General features: G+C 58.4%; 1 protein-coding gene across 2 annotated transcripts; it reads right to left on the bottom strand.

Annotated features, from left to right (window-relative positions):
• Positions 1 to 586: 586 nt before the first annotated feature.
• On the bottom strand, positions 587 to 15,411 carry IKBKG (inhibitor of nuclear factor kappa B kinase regulatory subunit gamma). Of its 2 annotated transcripts, none has more exons than XM_059158614.1 (10): positions 15,258 to 15,411; positions 11,903 to 12,104; positions 9,321 to 9,532; positions 4,987 to 5,105; positions 3,423 to 3,575; positions 2,910 to 2,985; positions 2,164 to 2,307; positions 1,768 to 1,910; positions 1,549 to 1,610; positions 587 to 1,380 (listed from the first exon to the last, which is right to left on the bottom strand). In XM_059158614.1, the coding sequence occupies exons 2-10, from the start codon at positions 12,087 to 12,089 to the stop codon at positions 1,238 to 1,240; spliced, it is 1,239 nt and encodes a 412-aa protein (XP_059014597.1). In that variant the 5' UTR covers positions 12,090 to 12,104; positions 15,258 to 15,411; the 3' UTR covers positions 587 to 1,237. The 2 variants fall into 2 exon arrangements, with proteins under 2 accessions (XP_059014597.1, XP_059014598.1); XM_059158615.1 differs by having other exon boundaries at positions 4,987 to 5,102.
• Between the last annotated feature and the right edge of the window lie 102 nt (positions 15,412 to 15,513).

Genomic DNA, 15,513 nt, shown 5'->3' with positions numbered 1-15,513 from the left:
ACCAGGTCGCCTTCAGTGACATCCCGTTCCCAACCCGGGGAGACCGTGGCATACTTCTGTTGTCCTTGCCTGACAACGGCAGGCTTGATGCCCTTGGCTTTGACATCGAGGAAACATCCAGAATCTTGCAAAACAACAGTAAGGAGCCCTCTAGTGTTTGTAACCTGCCCATGGTCACCCAGGGGCTTCCCTTCCCAAGGCTGGGGCATTTGGGGCTGGAGCAGGGAACAGCATCGCAAGCCTCTGCAGCATGACGAATCACAGCCACCATCACTCACGCCAGGCGGCAACACGCTCAGGGAGGACAAGAGCGCGCTGCGGGGTTCGGGTGTTAGCGTGCGCGTGAGAAACGTCACAACCACAGTAAACCCCAGGCCATGAAGGAAAGGTGGAGAACCGTGGCCACATTAAGATGACAAACTTCAAGTCCAAAACCCACCTGCACCGACGCAGAGCAAGAGGAGATACGTGCAGTTTCTATCACACATGAGAGCCGGTCCCACTAATGACCAAAGAGCTCAAAGACACTGAGGAGCAGAAGACTAACAGCTCAACAGAAAAATGGGCAAAACACACAAACAAGCCATTAACCGCAAAATCAGAAAGGATCCTTCAAGCTCTGAAGAGATGCTCAGGCTCACTGTGACCAGAGAGCCACGTGCCGGACAGATGGCCAAAGCCTACAGGTTGGACACCCCCACAACGGGCAAGGCTCTGAGGAAGCAGGGGCGACACACGGGCCCCATGCACCCATTGGCAACTGCTCCACGGGGCGGCTTCGAAGAATCTGACCCAAAGACACACGTCAGTGACACGCGAAGATGTTCGTCGCAGCATCGCTCGTGACACTGAGTGGTAACGACCCACACGGGCCTCACGAGTGAATATCTGCCATCCAATGGCGAGGCAGCCCCCACACGGAACAGCACACGGCCCACGAGTGCCCTGATGCCACGGCGTGCAGGAGCTCACGGGTGAGGAGAACCTTCTGCCCGCAGCAGCTCGAGGAGTTCCTGGAGAGCCCTGGCCGTGATTCTGGACTTGGCCATGGAAGAAGAGGAAGCCCCAGAGACAAGTGGTCCAAGCAGACAGAACAAACCAGAAGAGCAGAGCCTCGGGCCCGGTGGGTTCCAAGCGACAGGGCAGACGCAGGCCAGCAGCCGGGGCAGCTGAAGCAGAAGGTCCCAGAGCTAGCTCGTGGGGCGCTGTTCCGGGCCGCCCGCCCCCCAGGCAGCCCCTACTCAATGCACTCCATGACGTGGATCTGCAGCGTGTCCATATCCGGAGCCCGGTACTGGCACTTGGGGCAACAGAAGTCAGGCGGCTCCTCGGGGGGGCTTCTCCTCTGGCTGGGCAAGGCCAGGTGGAAGGAGGGGTGAGCTGGGGAAAGAGAGGAGGCGGCACGGAGTACTGCGACTTGACAGGACCGTCGGGTCTGAGCTCTGGGGTCACCACCACCAGCTCCTCCCCACCTCCCCCCACTCCCCCACAGCAGTACTACCCTCCGGAGAGCACCCTGCCCTCTCCACCCTCCTGCAGCTCCCTCACCTGGAGTGGGGGGCAAGGGGGCCTGGGAGACCTCCACGTGTCGCTTCCTCAGGTCTTCGATCCTTTGAGAAGAGAAACCATCTGGTCAACAGAGCCGGCAGGCTGGGGCGGGACGAGGGGCAACAAGCGCCAGCTCAGAAGCCGCCACATGTGGGTGGCTACCACCACAGCCCCCAGCCCCCGGCCCCGCTCCTTGCAAGGCTGGACGGCGAGGCCCACCTGGCCGACTCCTGGCAGCTGGCCTTCAGCCTGCTGTACTCCCTCTGCAGCTGCTCCAGCTGCTCCTGCAGGAGCTCCTTCCTCTCTGCCAGCTTCTCCCGCGCCTGCCTCTCAGCCTGGAAGTCGGCCTTGTAGATATCCGCCTGGCAGACACAAGAGGGGCCGCGTGCGCCGTCCGTCAGCCGCCCGCCGGCCGCCCGTCCGACTCTCCGTGCTGGGGGACATGGAGGAGGTCCAGCTCCCAGGCTCCCAGGCTCCATGGTGCAGGGCAAGGCTGCCCCGAGAGTGCCGACAGAGGGCTCCAGGGGCTTCTGAGGAGCCCCGGCCCACAGACGCCAGTGACACACGAGGTCCCAGTGCTCACAGGCCCCGCCGGCCACAGGGGGGCGCCCTCACCTGCGCCTTTAGCACAGGGACCGTCTCCATCACGGCCTTGTGCTGCTCGGCCTCCTCCTTCAGTCTGTCGATCACTTCCTGCTTGGCCGCCAGGGCCTCCTCCGCCTGCTGGAGCTGCTGCTTGAGGTCCTCCAGCTGCATTCCCTAGAAATGGGCAAGGGGAAAGTGAGGGAGCCCCAGCCAGCCCGGGGCAGGAGCCGGGCCACCACCAGGCCAGTGGCTGCCCCAGGTGACAAGAGCCAAAAGCAACAAGAGACGAGTCCCGGCTGGCCACCAGGCGTCAGCGCGGGCAGGGCACAGGAAAGGCAGAGGGTGTGGGGGGACCTCTGAGGTCAGGGGGCACAACTTCCTGCCCAGCTCAACACGCCCTTCCCGGACTCCTCAGCCACACAGCCTGCCTCCAGCCCCTCCAGGGACAAGGCCATCCTCCTCTGTGGGAGCTGGTGTCCCGCACGAATGCTGTCCCCTTACAAGCGTGTCCCCACCCACAGAGAGAGCACCGAGAGGCCCGCCCAGTCTGCCCCATGTCCTGCCCTGAGCTGTTGCGCTGCGACCCTGAAAAAGCTCTGACACAATTCTCTCAAGTCTTCAGGAAGGAACTCGCACTCCGACAGTCCTAAATTCGGGGCAGCAGCGCCCTGGGCCCTTGTGTTTCTCAGCCGCAAGGACAGGAACCCAGGCACATCCGTGGTGGCCAGTCCCGGAGACGTGCCCGCCACAGGCACTCGGTTTCACTCGCTGCTCACCGTGCTGCTCTTGACATGGCTGTCGTACTCCTGGAAGAGCTGGTGATAGGCCACCTGCAGCTGGGCCAGCTTCCGCCTGTGGAAGAGGAGCCTCCGCTGAAGAAACAAGCGCCCTGTGCTCCGCCACCACGCTTCCGCTCGCAAGCCCACCCCCTCCACGCCTGTCCCCAGCACAGGGGCCTCCAGGGGCCTCTGTGCCTACAGGCCCTCTGCCCTCGGGCCGGCTTCAGCACATGGTGAGCACGCTTTGTGTTAAGGCTACCGTTTGTCGAAACAAGGACCGATTAGAATCAGGTGGAACGGCCCCGTGAGAAGCAGAAAGGGACGGGAGAGAGGCTGAGGACGAGAAGAGGCTCGAAGGCCACCCGATGCGGGCCACGCTGCAGCCACGCGGGAGGACCCGAGCGTGGGCCGGAGAGCACGGATCCCTGTCTCAGAGCCGGGTCACATTGGGGCTGGTGGCAGGGAGGCCCGTGGGGCCCTGGTGTCCTCGCGTGGGCCCGGGCCACTCACTTATCCTCCGAGGCTGCTTGGCGCTCCATGCGCAGGGCCGCCTCCACGCTCTGGCTCTGCATCCGCAGCTGGTCCACCTGCACGCTGTGCTGCTGCTGCAGCGCCGCCCGCTCGCTCTCCAGCTGCTGCGCCTGCTCACTGGCCGCCCGGGCCCTGGCGCGGAAGGGGACGGTCACAGCAGGGCCCCAGCGCACCCGGCCAAGCCCACGGCAGGGGAAGATGGAAGCTGGTTACCGAACACGGGACTATCGCAGAGAGCCTGGCTTGGGGCTGACTCCTTCCCTCCCACTCCCTGTTCTAGAAGCTCAATGGCTCAGCTGCAGTCCCAAAGGCACACATCTGGAAGAGGAGCCTCCCACCCGCCTGGCCATGGCCATGGCTGCCACAGCCCGGCATCCTCGGAGCCGTATCACCCACAGCCCCCAGTCTCCAAGCTCCACTCTCCTATGTCCCCACAGCTCCCCAGATCTCCAGTCCAAGGCTCTGGCCACGTCGCCCTGCTGGCCCAAAGCCCTGCACAGTCCCCACTGCAGAGGCGACAGGGGCTGCCGGGAATGGCCACTGGTTTCGCTGTTTCTCTGCACCTGTCCAAATACGCTGAGCACATTTCTGACACTGACATCGCCATACGGAGCTGCTGTCCGCCCGGGGCCCTGGAATAAGGGGGACAACAGGACATGCCCAGGGCTCGGGGGCCTCTGTATGTGTGTGTGTGTGAAGCAGAAAGCTCTCCAAATGGCCACACCAAGTGCCCTGAGACCCCAGCAAGGCCTCTGTGTCCAAGCTGGCCAGCTCAGCACATCTAGGGCCCACTGTGAGGGGAGGGACACAAACAGACACTGCTCAGGAGCCCACAGGTGCCGCCATAAATGTCCGCGTGGTGTCACGAATGGCCCCAAGTTGCCTCTAGCGGGTTCCTTCATGTACATAGGAAAACACAGGCAGAAAAGACGCCCAATTGTCCTAAAAGTGATGCATGTGATTTCAGAAAGCTGGAGACACAGAGGAGTCCACGGGAAAGAGAAGGTGAGCAGGCCGAGGCCAGAGTGACGCCTTCCCTCCCGCTTCCAGACGGAAGCACGTCCACGTGCTGTTGCCAGTCGCAGACTACGGAGGACTCGCTCCCGCCCTCTCCTCACCTCTCCTCTCCCCTCCTCTCCTCTCCCCTCCCCTCCCCTCCCCTCCCCTCCCGCGGGAAAGGCCGCAGCACTCGGCCCAGCACGGCCCCGTCACGCATCGCCGGGAGAGCAGCACCCGCCATCGGGCGGGCCCGCCTTGCTCTCTGGAGGGCAGCGCCCCGGCGGCAGCAGAGCCCAGGAACGCGGCGTGCCCTGACCCGCCCATCGCACCTACGGGAAGCCCACGTGGCAGCAAGGAGCAGCCGGCCAGCCACTGACTTGGGCAGGCCACTCACAAACCTGGCCATCAGGTGGCACGTGGGCAGCGGGCCTTCTGATGGTGGTCCCTGTGCCTGGACAGAGGAACCCTCTGGAGGCTCTGAAGATGCCTCCCTCCTCTCAGGTACCTGAGCAGCAGCCCTGGCGGGCTTTCCCTCCCCACTCACCTGCCCTCCAAAGCCTGCCGCTCCTTGTTGGCGGCCTCCAAACGACTCTGGCTCTCCTGGAGCTCCCCCAGCAAGGATGTCACCTGGGCTTTCACGGAGGCCTTGTCCTCGGCCATCTGCTGCGTGAAGAAAAGCCACTTCCTATCAGTGATGCCTCCTCACCAGTTGCCCACCCCTGGCACCCCCGAGCCCCAGGGCAGTGGGCAGGGATAAAGACATGTCACCACCGCTCACCTCAGAAGCCTCCCAAGATGCCTCCCCATCCCTGCAGACACAGGCACAGAGTGGCCTCACGGTCACGAGGACAGAGCCTGGCAGGACGTGGTGCCAAGGGAGGCTGGACCTGAAGACAGCGTCAACATGCGCGCTCCCGCCCACAAGCCGAGGCTACCAGAGCCAAGATGGCCAGCCGCTTTCCAGAGGCTCTCTACCAGGGCCAAAACTCGAGAGTTGCCCAAACACCCGATGGCCGGTCTCCCTTATCGCACTGTCCAGGCCAGGTCCCCCATTACCTTAGGCGGCTCAAGCCCAGAGTCGGCGCCTCAGTCCCCCACGGCCAGACCCCCCACCGCCCCCAGGAAACTGCCACTCCTGCCTTCCATGCCCCTGGCCCTGGCTTCCTGCGCACAGGCACACAGCACGCCTGCCATCCTGCCCTTCTGCTCTGCATCTCCAGACACGGGTCTGGTCTCCAGGCCCACCGGACCCCTGCAGGTCGGAGCACTGGCCAAGTCACACCTCCAAGACAGACTCTTCTCGGGGGCCTCAGCTTAGCTATCCAGCCACCTGCCCTACACTCCGCGTCGCCTGGGCCTGCCAACAGACCCTGTGGGCCAGTGCCCACTCCGGCCAGCCTCCCCGGGGGCTGGAGGGACTTCCACCTGGGCCCTCCTCCACTCCTGCACCTGGAGGAGTTTCCTGGGCCTTCCATAAAGGATTGCAAGGTGGGGACCATAAGACAACAGTAACGTACTGTCGCTCCGAAGTCCAGGAGCAAGCAAGGGCAGGGCTGGCGCCTTCTGAGGGGCCTGGGGGGGACCCCCCACTCTCTGCCTCCGTCATCACAAGGCTGTCTTCCCTGGATGTCTCTGTGCCTGTTTCTCTCCCATTAAGGACAGCGATCATGGGATTTAGTATGACCACATCCGAACTTCATTACTTCTGCAAAGACCCTATTTCCAAATAAGATCATGTTCTGAAATACAGGGTTTAGGATGTGGACATTCCTTTTGGGGGCACACAACTCCACCCCATAATACCCCCCCATACTCTACAGTCAACAGGAAACCAGATAATGTCTCACACTAGCACAGCAGCCCCTACTGTTCCTGTGACACTTGGGTCGAAGCCCCAATCTTCCCACTGGCCCTACTAAGCCCACATAACCTGCCCCTACAGCCCCTACCATGACTCTCCCCGCCCACCCCTCAGCCACCTTCACACAGCTTCAGCCACATTTGCCTCTACGGTGTGCCCTGAAAATGACAGGCATGTCACTACCTCAGGACCTTTGTACATGCTTTCCTCCTGCCTCTAAAACAGGCTTTCCTCAGATACCCCATGTGGCTTAGCCCCTCACTGTGTTCTGGTCCTTACTAGAATGCACCTCAGCGAAGGTCTCCCCACTGAACAGTGCAAACACCCCCACCACTTGGCCTGTCACATCAACGTGTCCCCTGGATATTTAGCAGCGCCCTCAGAAACAGCATGGCCGACAGCTACAAGAAGCCAGTTCCATCCACAGCCCCCCTTCCTGTCAGCTGATGGCAAATCCATCTTCCAGCTACCAGGACAAAAACCTCAGTGTTCCTCTTGACTCCTCCCTGTGTCTCACTTTGTGTATGATCTTTCTCTGTCAAATAAATAAAGTTAAAAAATATATATATACTGTGTCTAGTTGAGGACACCAAACAATGTTAACTATTTCAGATGTGACAGTGGTATTGCAGTTATCTCTCTTTTAAGCCCTTTCTTAGACACAGACACTGAAATGTTTACCGATGAAATCATATGGCGTCTAGAATTTGCTTCAAATTAACAGGGGAACTCCAGGTGTGTCCTCGGTAATGAAAACACGCATCCACACCCAAAGATTCACAGCAGCACTACTGGGGGCACCTGGCTGGCTCAGTTGGAGAGGTATGTGAATCTTGATATCGGGGTCATGAGTTCAAGCCTCACACAGGGTATAGAGATTACATAAATAAATAAAACTCTTAAAAAGTACATAGTAGCATCCCCCCCAAAATCTTGATGCTGAATGAGAGAAGCCAGATGTGAGGGGCACATCCCATGGGATCCCAGAAGATGCAAACCTGGAGACAGAAAGCAGACTGGACAGTGCTGGGGGCTGAGGGAGAGGGTGCATAGTACTGGCTAATGGGGCCGGGGTTTACTGGCAGGGCGGTGGCAGGGAAGGATGAACATGTTCTAGAACCAGAGAGTGATGATGGTTATACAAGTCTATAAACATACCAAAAAAACAGGGATTCTGTACTTTAAAAAAAAAAAAAAGATTTTATTTATTTATTTGTCAGAGAGAGAGAGAGATCCCAAGTAGGCAGAGAGGCAGGCAGAGAGAGAGGAGGAAGCAGGCTCTCCGCTGAGCAGAGAGCCCGATGCGGGGCTCCATCCCAGGACCCCAAGACCATGACCTGAGCTGAAGGCAGAGGTTCAACCCACTGAGCCACCCAGGTGCCCCAATTCTGTACTTTAAAACAATGAATTTTACGGTATGTGACTTTTATCTCAGTAAAGCTGTTATAAAAAACTTCCACCCTACGTTTCTACCAGCTTCTCCAGTGACGGGCACCTGCGCCATGCCCAGGTTTCGGAGCCAGGCTCTTTAGACAGGTGCACCTGCTGGGAGGCTGCTGAGTCAGGGGCAAGCACATCTGCAACTTGAAGAGAAAATGCCGACTCGTTTTTCCAAGTACTGGCACCAGCTGACGCTGTCACCAGCAACACGAAGCCACGTCTGCTCCGATAGCCACTACTGACGGACTTGTCAGCTGTGAGGCCAGCATCCCTCAACGTGGGTGGGGCAAGAGGGGAGGCTCTGAAGGCATTTAGCAAAGAGCCTGAGGCTACCTGTTCAAGCCTAGGATGGGTTGAATGGTGGCGCCCAAAAGATACGTCCACACCCTAACCCCCAGTACCTACGGATGGGACCTGACGAGGAGACAGGGCTTTGCAGACACAATCAAGTTACAATCAAGATTAAGTCATGCTGGAGGGGAGGATCCAATGACTGTAATACACACAAAATAGGCACAAAATGACTGACTTGGGGCGCCTGGGTGGCTCAGTGGGTTAAAGCCTCTGCCTTGGGCTCAGGTTATGATCTCAGGGTCCTGGGATCGAGCCCCACATCGGGCTCTCTGCTCAGCAGGAAGCCTGCTTCCCCCTTCTCTCTCTCTGCCTGCCTCTCTGCCTACTTGTGATCTGTCAAATAAATAAATAAAATCTTAAAAAAAAAAAAGAAGAGGAGGAGAGACATACAAACACACAGTGAGGTGATGTGACAACACAGAGGGACACGGAGGAATAAATCTACAAGTCAAAGAAGGCCAAGGACCACAGGCACAGCCTGAGGCTGGGAAAGCCGCCTGGAACAGGTTCTCCCCCTGGGGCCCCCAGAATGCACCAACCCTGCCCATGTCTCGCTCTTGGGCTTCTGGGAGACAATACAGGTCTCTTTCCTTAGCCGCCCAGTTTGGGGTCCCCTGTCAGGGTCGCCCCAGGCACCCGGTACACCCCTTCCCGAGCGCCGTGACAGGCCATCTCTGTTGATCACATGACTCCTGGCAGGGCCGAACTGGGCCACACTCTCAGCTTCGTGTCCCCGGGGACGGGGATGTGCGGAGACCAAAGTCAGCCCCGCGGGAGCTCCAGGCTGACAGGACCGCGACCGCGCTCAAGTCCCCCGACAGCACCGCTCAGGGAGACTTCTCTGATGGCGGGGCCCGAGGTGGGCTGTCACCCCCAGGCCGCGGGAGAAACGGCCAGTCCACAGCCCCGCCGGCCAGGGGCCCCGGAAGCTGCCACCCGCTGCATCCCGGCAGCAGCCGTGGCCCCGCGCCCCCCGCGTCCTTGCCAATTCCCGCCTGCTCGCAGGCGCTGTCCCTGAGCACGGCGGCCGCGACCAGGAGCCACGGGCCGGCCCCTCTGCGCTCCGCGAACCCTCCTCGCAGAGCCCCGAGGCGGCAGGTGCCGGGGGCGCGCTGTGCTCCTGGAACGCAGGGCGCCGGCCCCGCCGCTCGCCGCCGCTCCCCCCCCCCCCCCCCCCCCGGGCAGCACCCCTGCCCGCCACCCCGGCCCGCCACCCCTGCTACCTGCTGGCAGCGCTTCAGGTGCTCCACCTCCTGCAGGGCCTGCTCCGTCTGCCTCCGCAGCTCGCGCTTCTCCAGGCTCAGTCTCTCCACCAGCTTCCGGGCTTCCTGGAACTTCTGCACGAGGAACTCCTTCTCCTTCCTCTGGCTGCCCTGGAAGCGCTGCAGCTCCTCACAGCGCTCGCGCAGCACCTGGTTGCTCTGGCGGATGGCGTCTGGCGGCCGAGAAGAGGACCCGGTGAGAGCTGCGGGCGACCGGGCGGTCCCTTCCCGGGGCAGCACCTCGGCGTGGCTTGAGCGCGCGCGGCAAGGGCCGCCTCCTCTCTAAGCGCCTGGAGCTCATGGGTACTCCGGCCCCAGGCGGAGGCGCGACTGCCGGCCCGCGGCTCCGTCGGTACCCTCGGAACCAGGAACCAGGGCTACGCGCAGACCCCGGGACGGCCACGGGCGCAGAGCACCCTGTGGCATGGGCGGCTGCAGCCTGGGAGGCCCAGGAGGCTCCAAGCGGCCCAGTGACTGACCTCCGGGAGCCTCCCCGGGGCTAACACGGCTACTCCCAGGAGCAGGGCCCAGCGATCGGTCGCGGAACAGCCAGGCCCCTCCCACCAGGCCGAGGGATGAGTGTGTGCCAAGGCCAGGCAGTCGGCACAGGCCGAGGAAAGGAGAGCCCCACGCCCAGGCACACCCCTGGCAGTGGAAGAACGTGGACGGTGACCGAACTGCTCCGTGACACGCGAAGGATCTCAAAACCACGGAACTCTTCAAGATGGCAACGGGCAGTAGCTTCATGTCACTCTCTGGTCAAAACCCTGATGAACCCCAGTGGCGTCTGAGGCCAGCACCACAGACACGTTCTGCATGTTCTGTCCCCACGTGACTCCTTCCCTGCAGGGGAGCAAAGCAGACTGTGGCCCTTACACAGGGGCCTCCCGCCTCAGGCACGCCTCCCCCACCCACCTCCACCCTCCACCTGCTGCAACTCTGCCCAGCCCCCACCTAAACCTCAACTCACGTGCAACTTCCTTTTCTATTGAAACAAAATTCATATCACATCAAATTCATCATTTTAAAGTACCCGGTGTTTCGGTGGCTTCTGCCTATTCACAAAGCTATGCACCCATCCCCTCTAGCTACTTCCAGAACATTTCCATCACCGCTCCCCAAAAAACTGGAACCCACTCACAGGCACTTCGCTGTCAGCCCCAGCCTGTGGAATCCACGCTTCTGTTTCTCTCTCTGGATCCGCCTCTCCTGGACATGTCACAGAAGTGGACTCCTACCCCAGCTACACGCTACCTCTTCCATGAGGTTCCCCCCCCCCCCGACATTCTAAGCAAAGTCTATGTCCTCTCCCCTGTGCCCTTCTTGGGCACAATCCTGAGCGTTGCTGGGGGCAGACACCTTCAGTGCCCCAGGAGTGACCCAGGGCATGACACACAGCACTCACTGACAGCAAGGTGCAGAACCAACGCACCGCACATCCTCGGCTCAGGCCGCGTGGCTGGAGGGTGCCACTTTAAGAGCTCTGTGGCCAGGGAGCCTGCGGGGCCGTGAGCCCTCTGCAGCGGGCCTGCCACTCCTGCCCCCAAGCCCCTCTTGCTGGAGCACCCTCCTGGCACCCAGCAGAGCCCACACACATCCTTGTGCAAGCTGAGCTGTCTCCCCACCCCCAACCCGGCTGCCAGCTCTATGTCACCCCAGCACAGCAAGACACTGGACAACATTAGGGATGGTGCTGGTTGTGGTAACTGGAAGAGTGCTACTGCCATCTAGTGGAGGAGGCCAGGGATGCTGCTCGACACCAAGTGAGCGGCCAGGACCACCCCCCAGATGTCTCAGCAGGATCACGGTGGGCGGGATGCTGTCACTTGCAGGGCGGCCACAGATATGCCCCACTCAAGGATAGCCAGCCACCTGAGAGGCATGTGCAGGCCCCTAGGAGCTGAAGAAGCCACCCCCCACCCAAACAAGTGAGATGGTGGCAGGCGAGCGGGTGCAGATCGAGGTGAAGACAGAAACCGGATGGTTCTGGGAGCCACCACCTGGTCCGTGCTCCTGCCCGCACCAGAGGCACCAGAAACCGCCCCCCTTCCCCCGCAGGTGCAGGTCCGTCCCTAACCCACCCTCCCCTCCCCGGGAGCCGCAGGGCCACTCCCAGAACAGCCGCGTGCGCTTCTGGACAGGGATGGAGACGGACAAGGCCCACCACAGCCAGCCCGACTTGGGACGACTCAGAAGGTCACTCCGGCTCCACAGCTCCCTGCGGGGTCAGCCTGCACCGCAGCCCAGCTTCTCCCTGGGCCCCCCACCCCCACTTCTTCCCTGTCCTCCCCTTCCCGGGTGCGGGTCCTCTGAGCACTCTCAATAAACTCCCCGCACAGCCATCTAACCCTCACGGTCCACTTCCAGGGAGCCCACCTGAAACCCAAAGGAAGAGTGGCTGAGTTCGAATCACTAGTTGGCTCTCAGGGGCACCCCCACCCCAGACCCGGTAAAAACACAGGCAGAGGAGGGGACAAAGCCTCCCCCTCCAGCAAGGCTGGGACCTCTGACGTCTGACTCAGCACACCTGCCGCCCTTCTCACCTCGGAGCTCTTGATTCTCCTCCAGGCAGCGCTGGAAGGTCTCGGGAGTGCCCTGCTCAGAAGTGACGTGGAGCATGGCCGGCTTCCCCAGAGAAGACTCTTCACCCAGCACGTCCTGGTCCCCTGTCGGGCCGCCACTGGGCTGCACCATCTCACACGGTGGACTCTTCCAGGGGGGCCTGCTCATCCAACAAGTCAGGGTCTGGAGGAAAAAGGGAGCAGACGTGTCCCATAAGACCCAGAATTCTCTTACCTTGCAGGGCAAGGAGTGTAGTCTGTGCAGGAGTTCTGGGCCACGCTTTAAGCAGAACACCGAGCACTTTATCAGGTGTAACAGGAACCCAAGACAGGCTTTTCCGTCTACAAGGTGGCATATCCTCTCATTCCAAAGGCAGTTGCAGGCCCATACGTGGGGTCAGAAAGGCCGTGGTTTAGCACTTGTTATAAACTCTGCCTAGGACCTACCTCCAGGCTGTAAAGTCAAGGTAAGCATCTCACAAGAGGAGGGACTTACAGAGAGGATTGTTTTTGTGGGGAGGTATCATGCTATGTGCCACATACACCTCCAAGCAGTAGTGAAGATGTCAGCTCATTACCTCGTGTAGTGCACTGAATCAGAATCCCAGCAAGGTATGTCCACATCCTAACCCCCATAGCCTGTGAATGTGACCTTGTATGGACAAAAGGGTTTTTTTTACAGATGTAAGTAAGTGAAAGATCTTGAGATGAGATCATCCTGGATTAGAGTGGCCTTAAATCCGATGACAAGTGTCCTTATAAGAGACAGAAGAAACACAGACATGGAGAAGGCCACATGATGACAGAGACTAGAATGATATGGCCACAAACCAAGGAAGGACTGGAGCCACCAGCAGCTAGAAGAGGCAGGAAGGATCCTCCTCTAGAGCCTACAGAGGGAGCGTGGCCCTGAAGACACCCTGATTTCAGACTTCTGGCCTCCAGAACTGGGAGAGAATAAAGGTCTATTGTCTTAGCCAGTCGGCTTGTGGTTATCTGTCACAGCAGCTCTAAGAAGTTAATCTGCCTAGTAAGATGAGTTTCAAGGACACCACTGAGAACATGATGAGGGCCTGAAGGGGATATCTGACGCATGCTGAGGAATCTGAAAATGGGACGTGGGCTCATAGCCCAAGACAACACGGCAGAGAGCAAGGCAGAGTTGTCTGCATTCTCTTACGAACTACAGAAGTCGGCCTTGTGGGCCGGCACTAGCCTGGAGCCCTTTTAAATTTTGCCCAAGAAGGCAGACTACCCAGAGGAGGAGGCTGATCCCAATACAAGTTTGCAGAAGCTGAGAGAGGACAGCTTTAATGCTGAATAAACTGTTCCTGCTCCACTGAATGCCCCCCCATGAACCCGTGAGCAGTCTGTGATGAGCCACTGATCCTTCCCTGGACTTCCAGAAAAGCCCACTCTCCTGGCTCACTAGCTGCTAATGCTCAGGCCCCTTCCTCCTCACCACACCGCCTGATCACGTTGTGGTACTCCTGGGCTCTGTTCTGGGATCGCTTCTCTACCTGCAGTCACTCCGGTACAGAGCCGGTTCAGCCTCACAGCTTTAAACCCCATCTTCATGGTGACAACACCCTAAATCAGACCTCCTTCCTGAATTCCAGACACATAGAAAATTCAACATCTCCACTTGGCTACCTGGTAATGTTCTCAAAACTAACCTTAAAATTGCACTCCTGGTGGCTCCCAAAAGCCAGTTCCACCCACAACCCTCCTTCTTGTCAGCTGATGTCCAGGTACTGGACAAAAACCTCAGAGCCCCTCTTGACCCCCACCTCACCTTGTCTCACAGCTCACATCTAACGCATCAGGAAATCCTGTCGTAATGTACCCCAGAATCTATTTGATGACAGTAAGCACTTAATGTTAAGTGTTTAAGTGGCATAGTGGTGTTGTGGTTGTTTCTTAATCCTTTCTTAGAGATGCATGCTGAAATGTTTACAGGTGAAATGATACGGTGTCAGAAGTTTGCTTCAAAATAATATGGGAACTCCTAGGTATCTGAGAGAAACAAAAACCCATGTGCACACACAAATGCTCCGAGCAGTATTACTCACAGCAGCTAAAGCGTGGAAATGACCCAAACGTTCATCAGCTGATGAGTAAACAAAATCTAGTACATTCACACACTACAAGGTGGACGAGTCTTGCCAACATGACACTGAAAGAGAAAAGCAACTCACAAAAGACCACACATATTGTATGATTCTATTTATATGAGCTGTCCAGAAAAAGCAAATCCATAGAAACAGAATTATTGATGGAGCTTAAGAGTTTAAGAGCTGGGAGAGCTGCGGCAATGCGGTGACAGCTAAGGAGGCAAGTGGTTTTTTGGAGTCCTGAACTGTACGCTTTAAATGGGTGAATTATATGGTATGAGAATTATATCTTGATAAAGCTGTTATGGAAAATAACAAAGGAAGAGGATTGTGAGGGGTATAAATTAAACAAAATTAGCATGAGCTGACAACTGTCAAAGCTGGGAAGTGAGGACATAGGATTTACTATACTATTCTTTCTACTTTTGTACGTCTTTGAAATTTTCCTTTGAAATTTTTCATAATAAAATGCTCAAAGCACACTTATCTGGGATAACATCCTGACAGTTAACCATGCTCCTACCTTTGCCCCTATAGTTTGTTCTTCCCACAGGGGTCAGATCACCCTAAAAAGTAATGCCGATCCTGTCCGTCCTCTACACTGTTCCCTACCACAGTTCCTCATTGCCCTGCGTGTAAAAGCCTAAGGTCCCAAGACGGTCTGCAAAGCCTTGAATTATCTGGTCCCTCGTCGTTTCCTCTGCAAGTATTTTCCCCGCGCTCACTCTGCCCCAGCTATATAGTGGCGTCCCTGCAGCTCCTCATACATGCCAGGATGGCTCATGCGCCCTCAAGTCACAGAAAACGGTTTGAGGTCGGGTACGTTAATCGTTGTTGCAAACTGAGCAAACTGAGGCACATGAAGTAAGATACACAGGTGCTATATTTGGGGCCAACCATATTTGGGGCCTTTTAAAAGAATTTAACAACCCCGAATGCAGTTAAGTTTGATGAGCAGAAAATGTCTCCGAACTAAAGATTCATCCACGAAGCAGGGGTGTGGTCAGACTCCGCAACGGTGGCGGAGAGAGAGAGGCGGAAACAGTCCCGCTTGCCGCCAAGGTAAGTCGCCTCCTGCATCGCGTCGCTTTGGCCAGTGCTGTAAAAGCAGGCGGCAGAAATGGGCCACGGCCAACAGGAGGGGTAAACTTGAAAGTCCGGGGAGTTTCGGAGGCGGCAGAATGCCCACCAGTAGTACCCTGTGATCGGAAAGAGGACCACACCTGTCAGCAGAGTCGGTCCGACGTGAGAAGGGCAGGAACGGTGAGCCGCGAGCACTCGTCGGTCCCCGGAGCTCCGAGAAAGTCCGGGTTCCACGGTCACCCTTCCCTTCTCGCGCTGCCGAAACTCACACTTCCGGCTTCCGGTGTCGTAGCTGTGGGATCCGGAAGTAAAACGCGCAAGCCCCGCCCCCGCCTGGGAGCCAGCAGAATTGTGCAAGACGCTGTTCCAGAAGGCAACCCGAGTCCGCCAGCCTTG

This window comes from Mustela lutreola, chromosome X, assembly GCF_030435805.1.
Source record: "Mustela lutreola isolate mMusLut2 chromosome X, mMusLut2.pri, whole genome shotgun sequence".
Classification (NCBI taxonomy): domain Eukaryota; kingdom Metazoa; phylum Chordata; class Mammalia; order Carnivora; family Mustelidae; genus Mustela; species Mustela lutreola.
The sequence above is the reverse complement of the archived record's forward strand: the minus strand, read 5'-3'. Positions and strand labels throughout refer to the sequence as shown.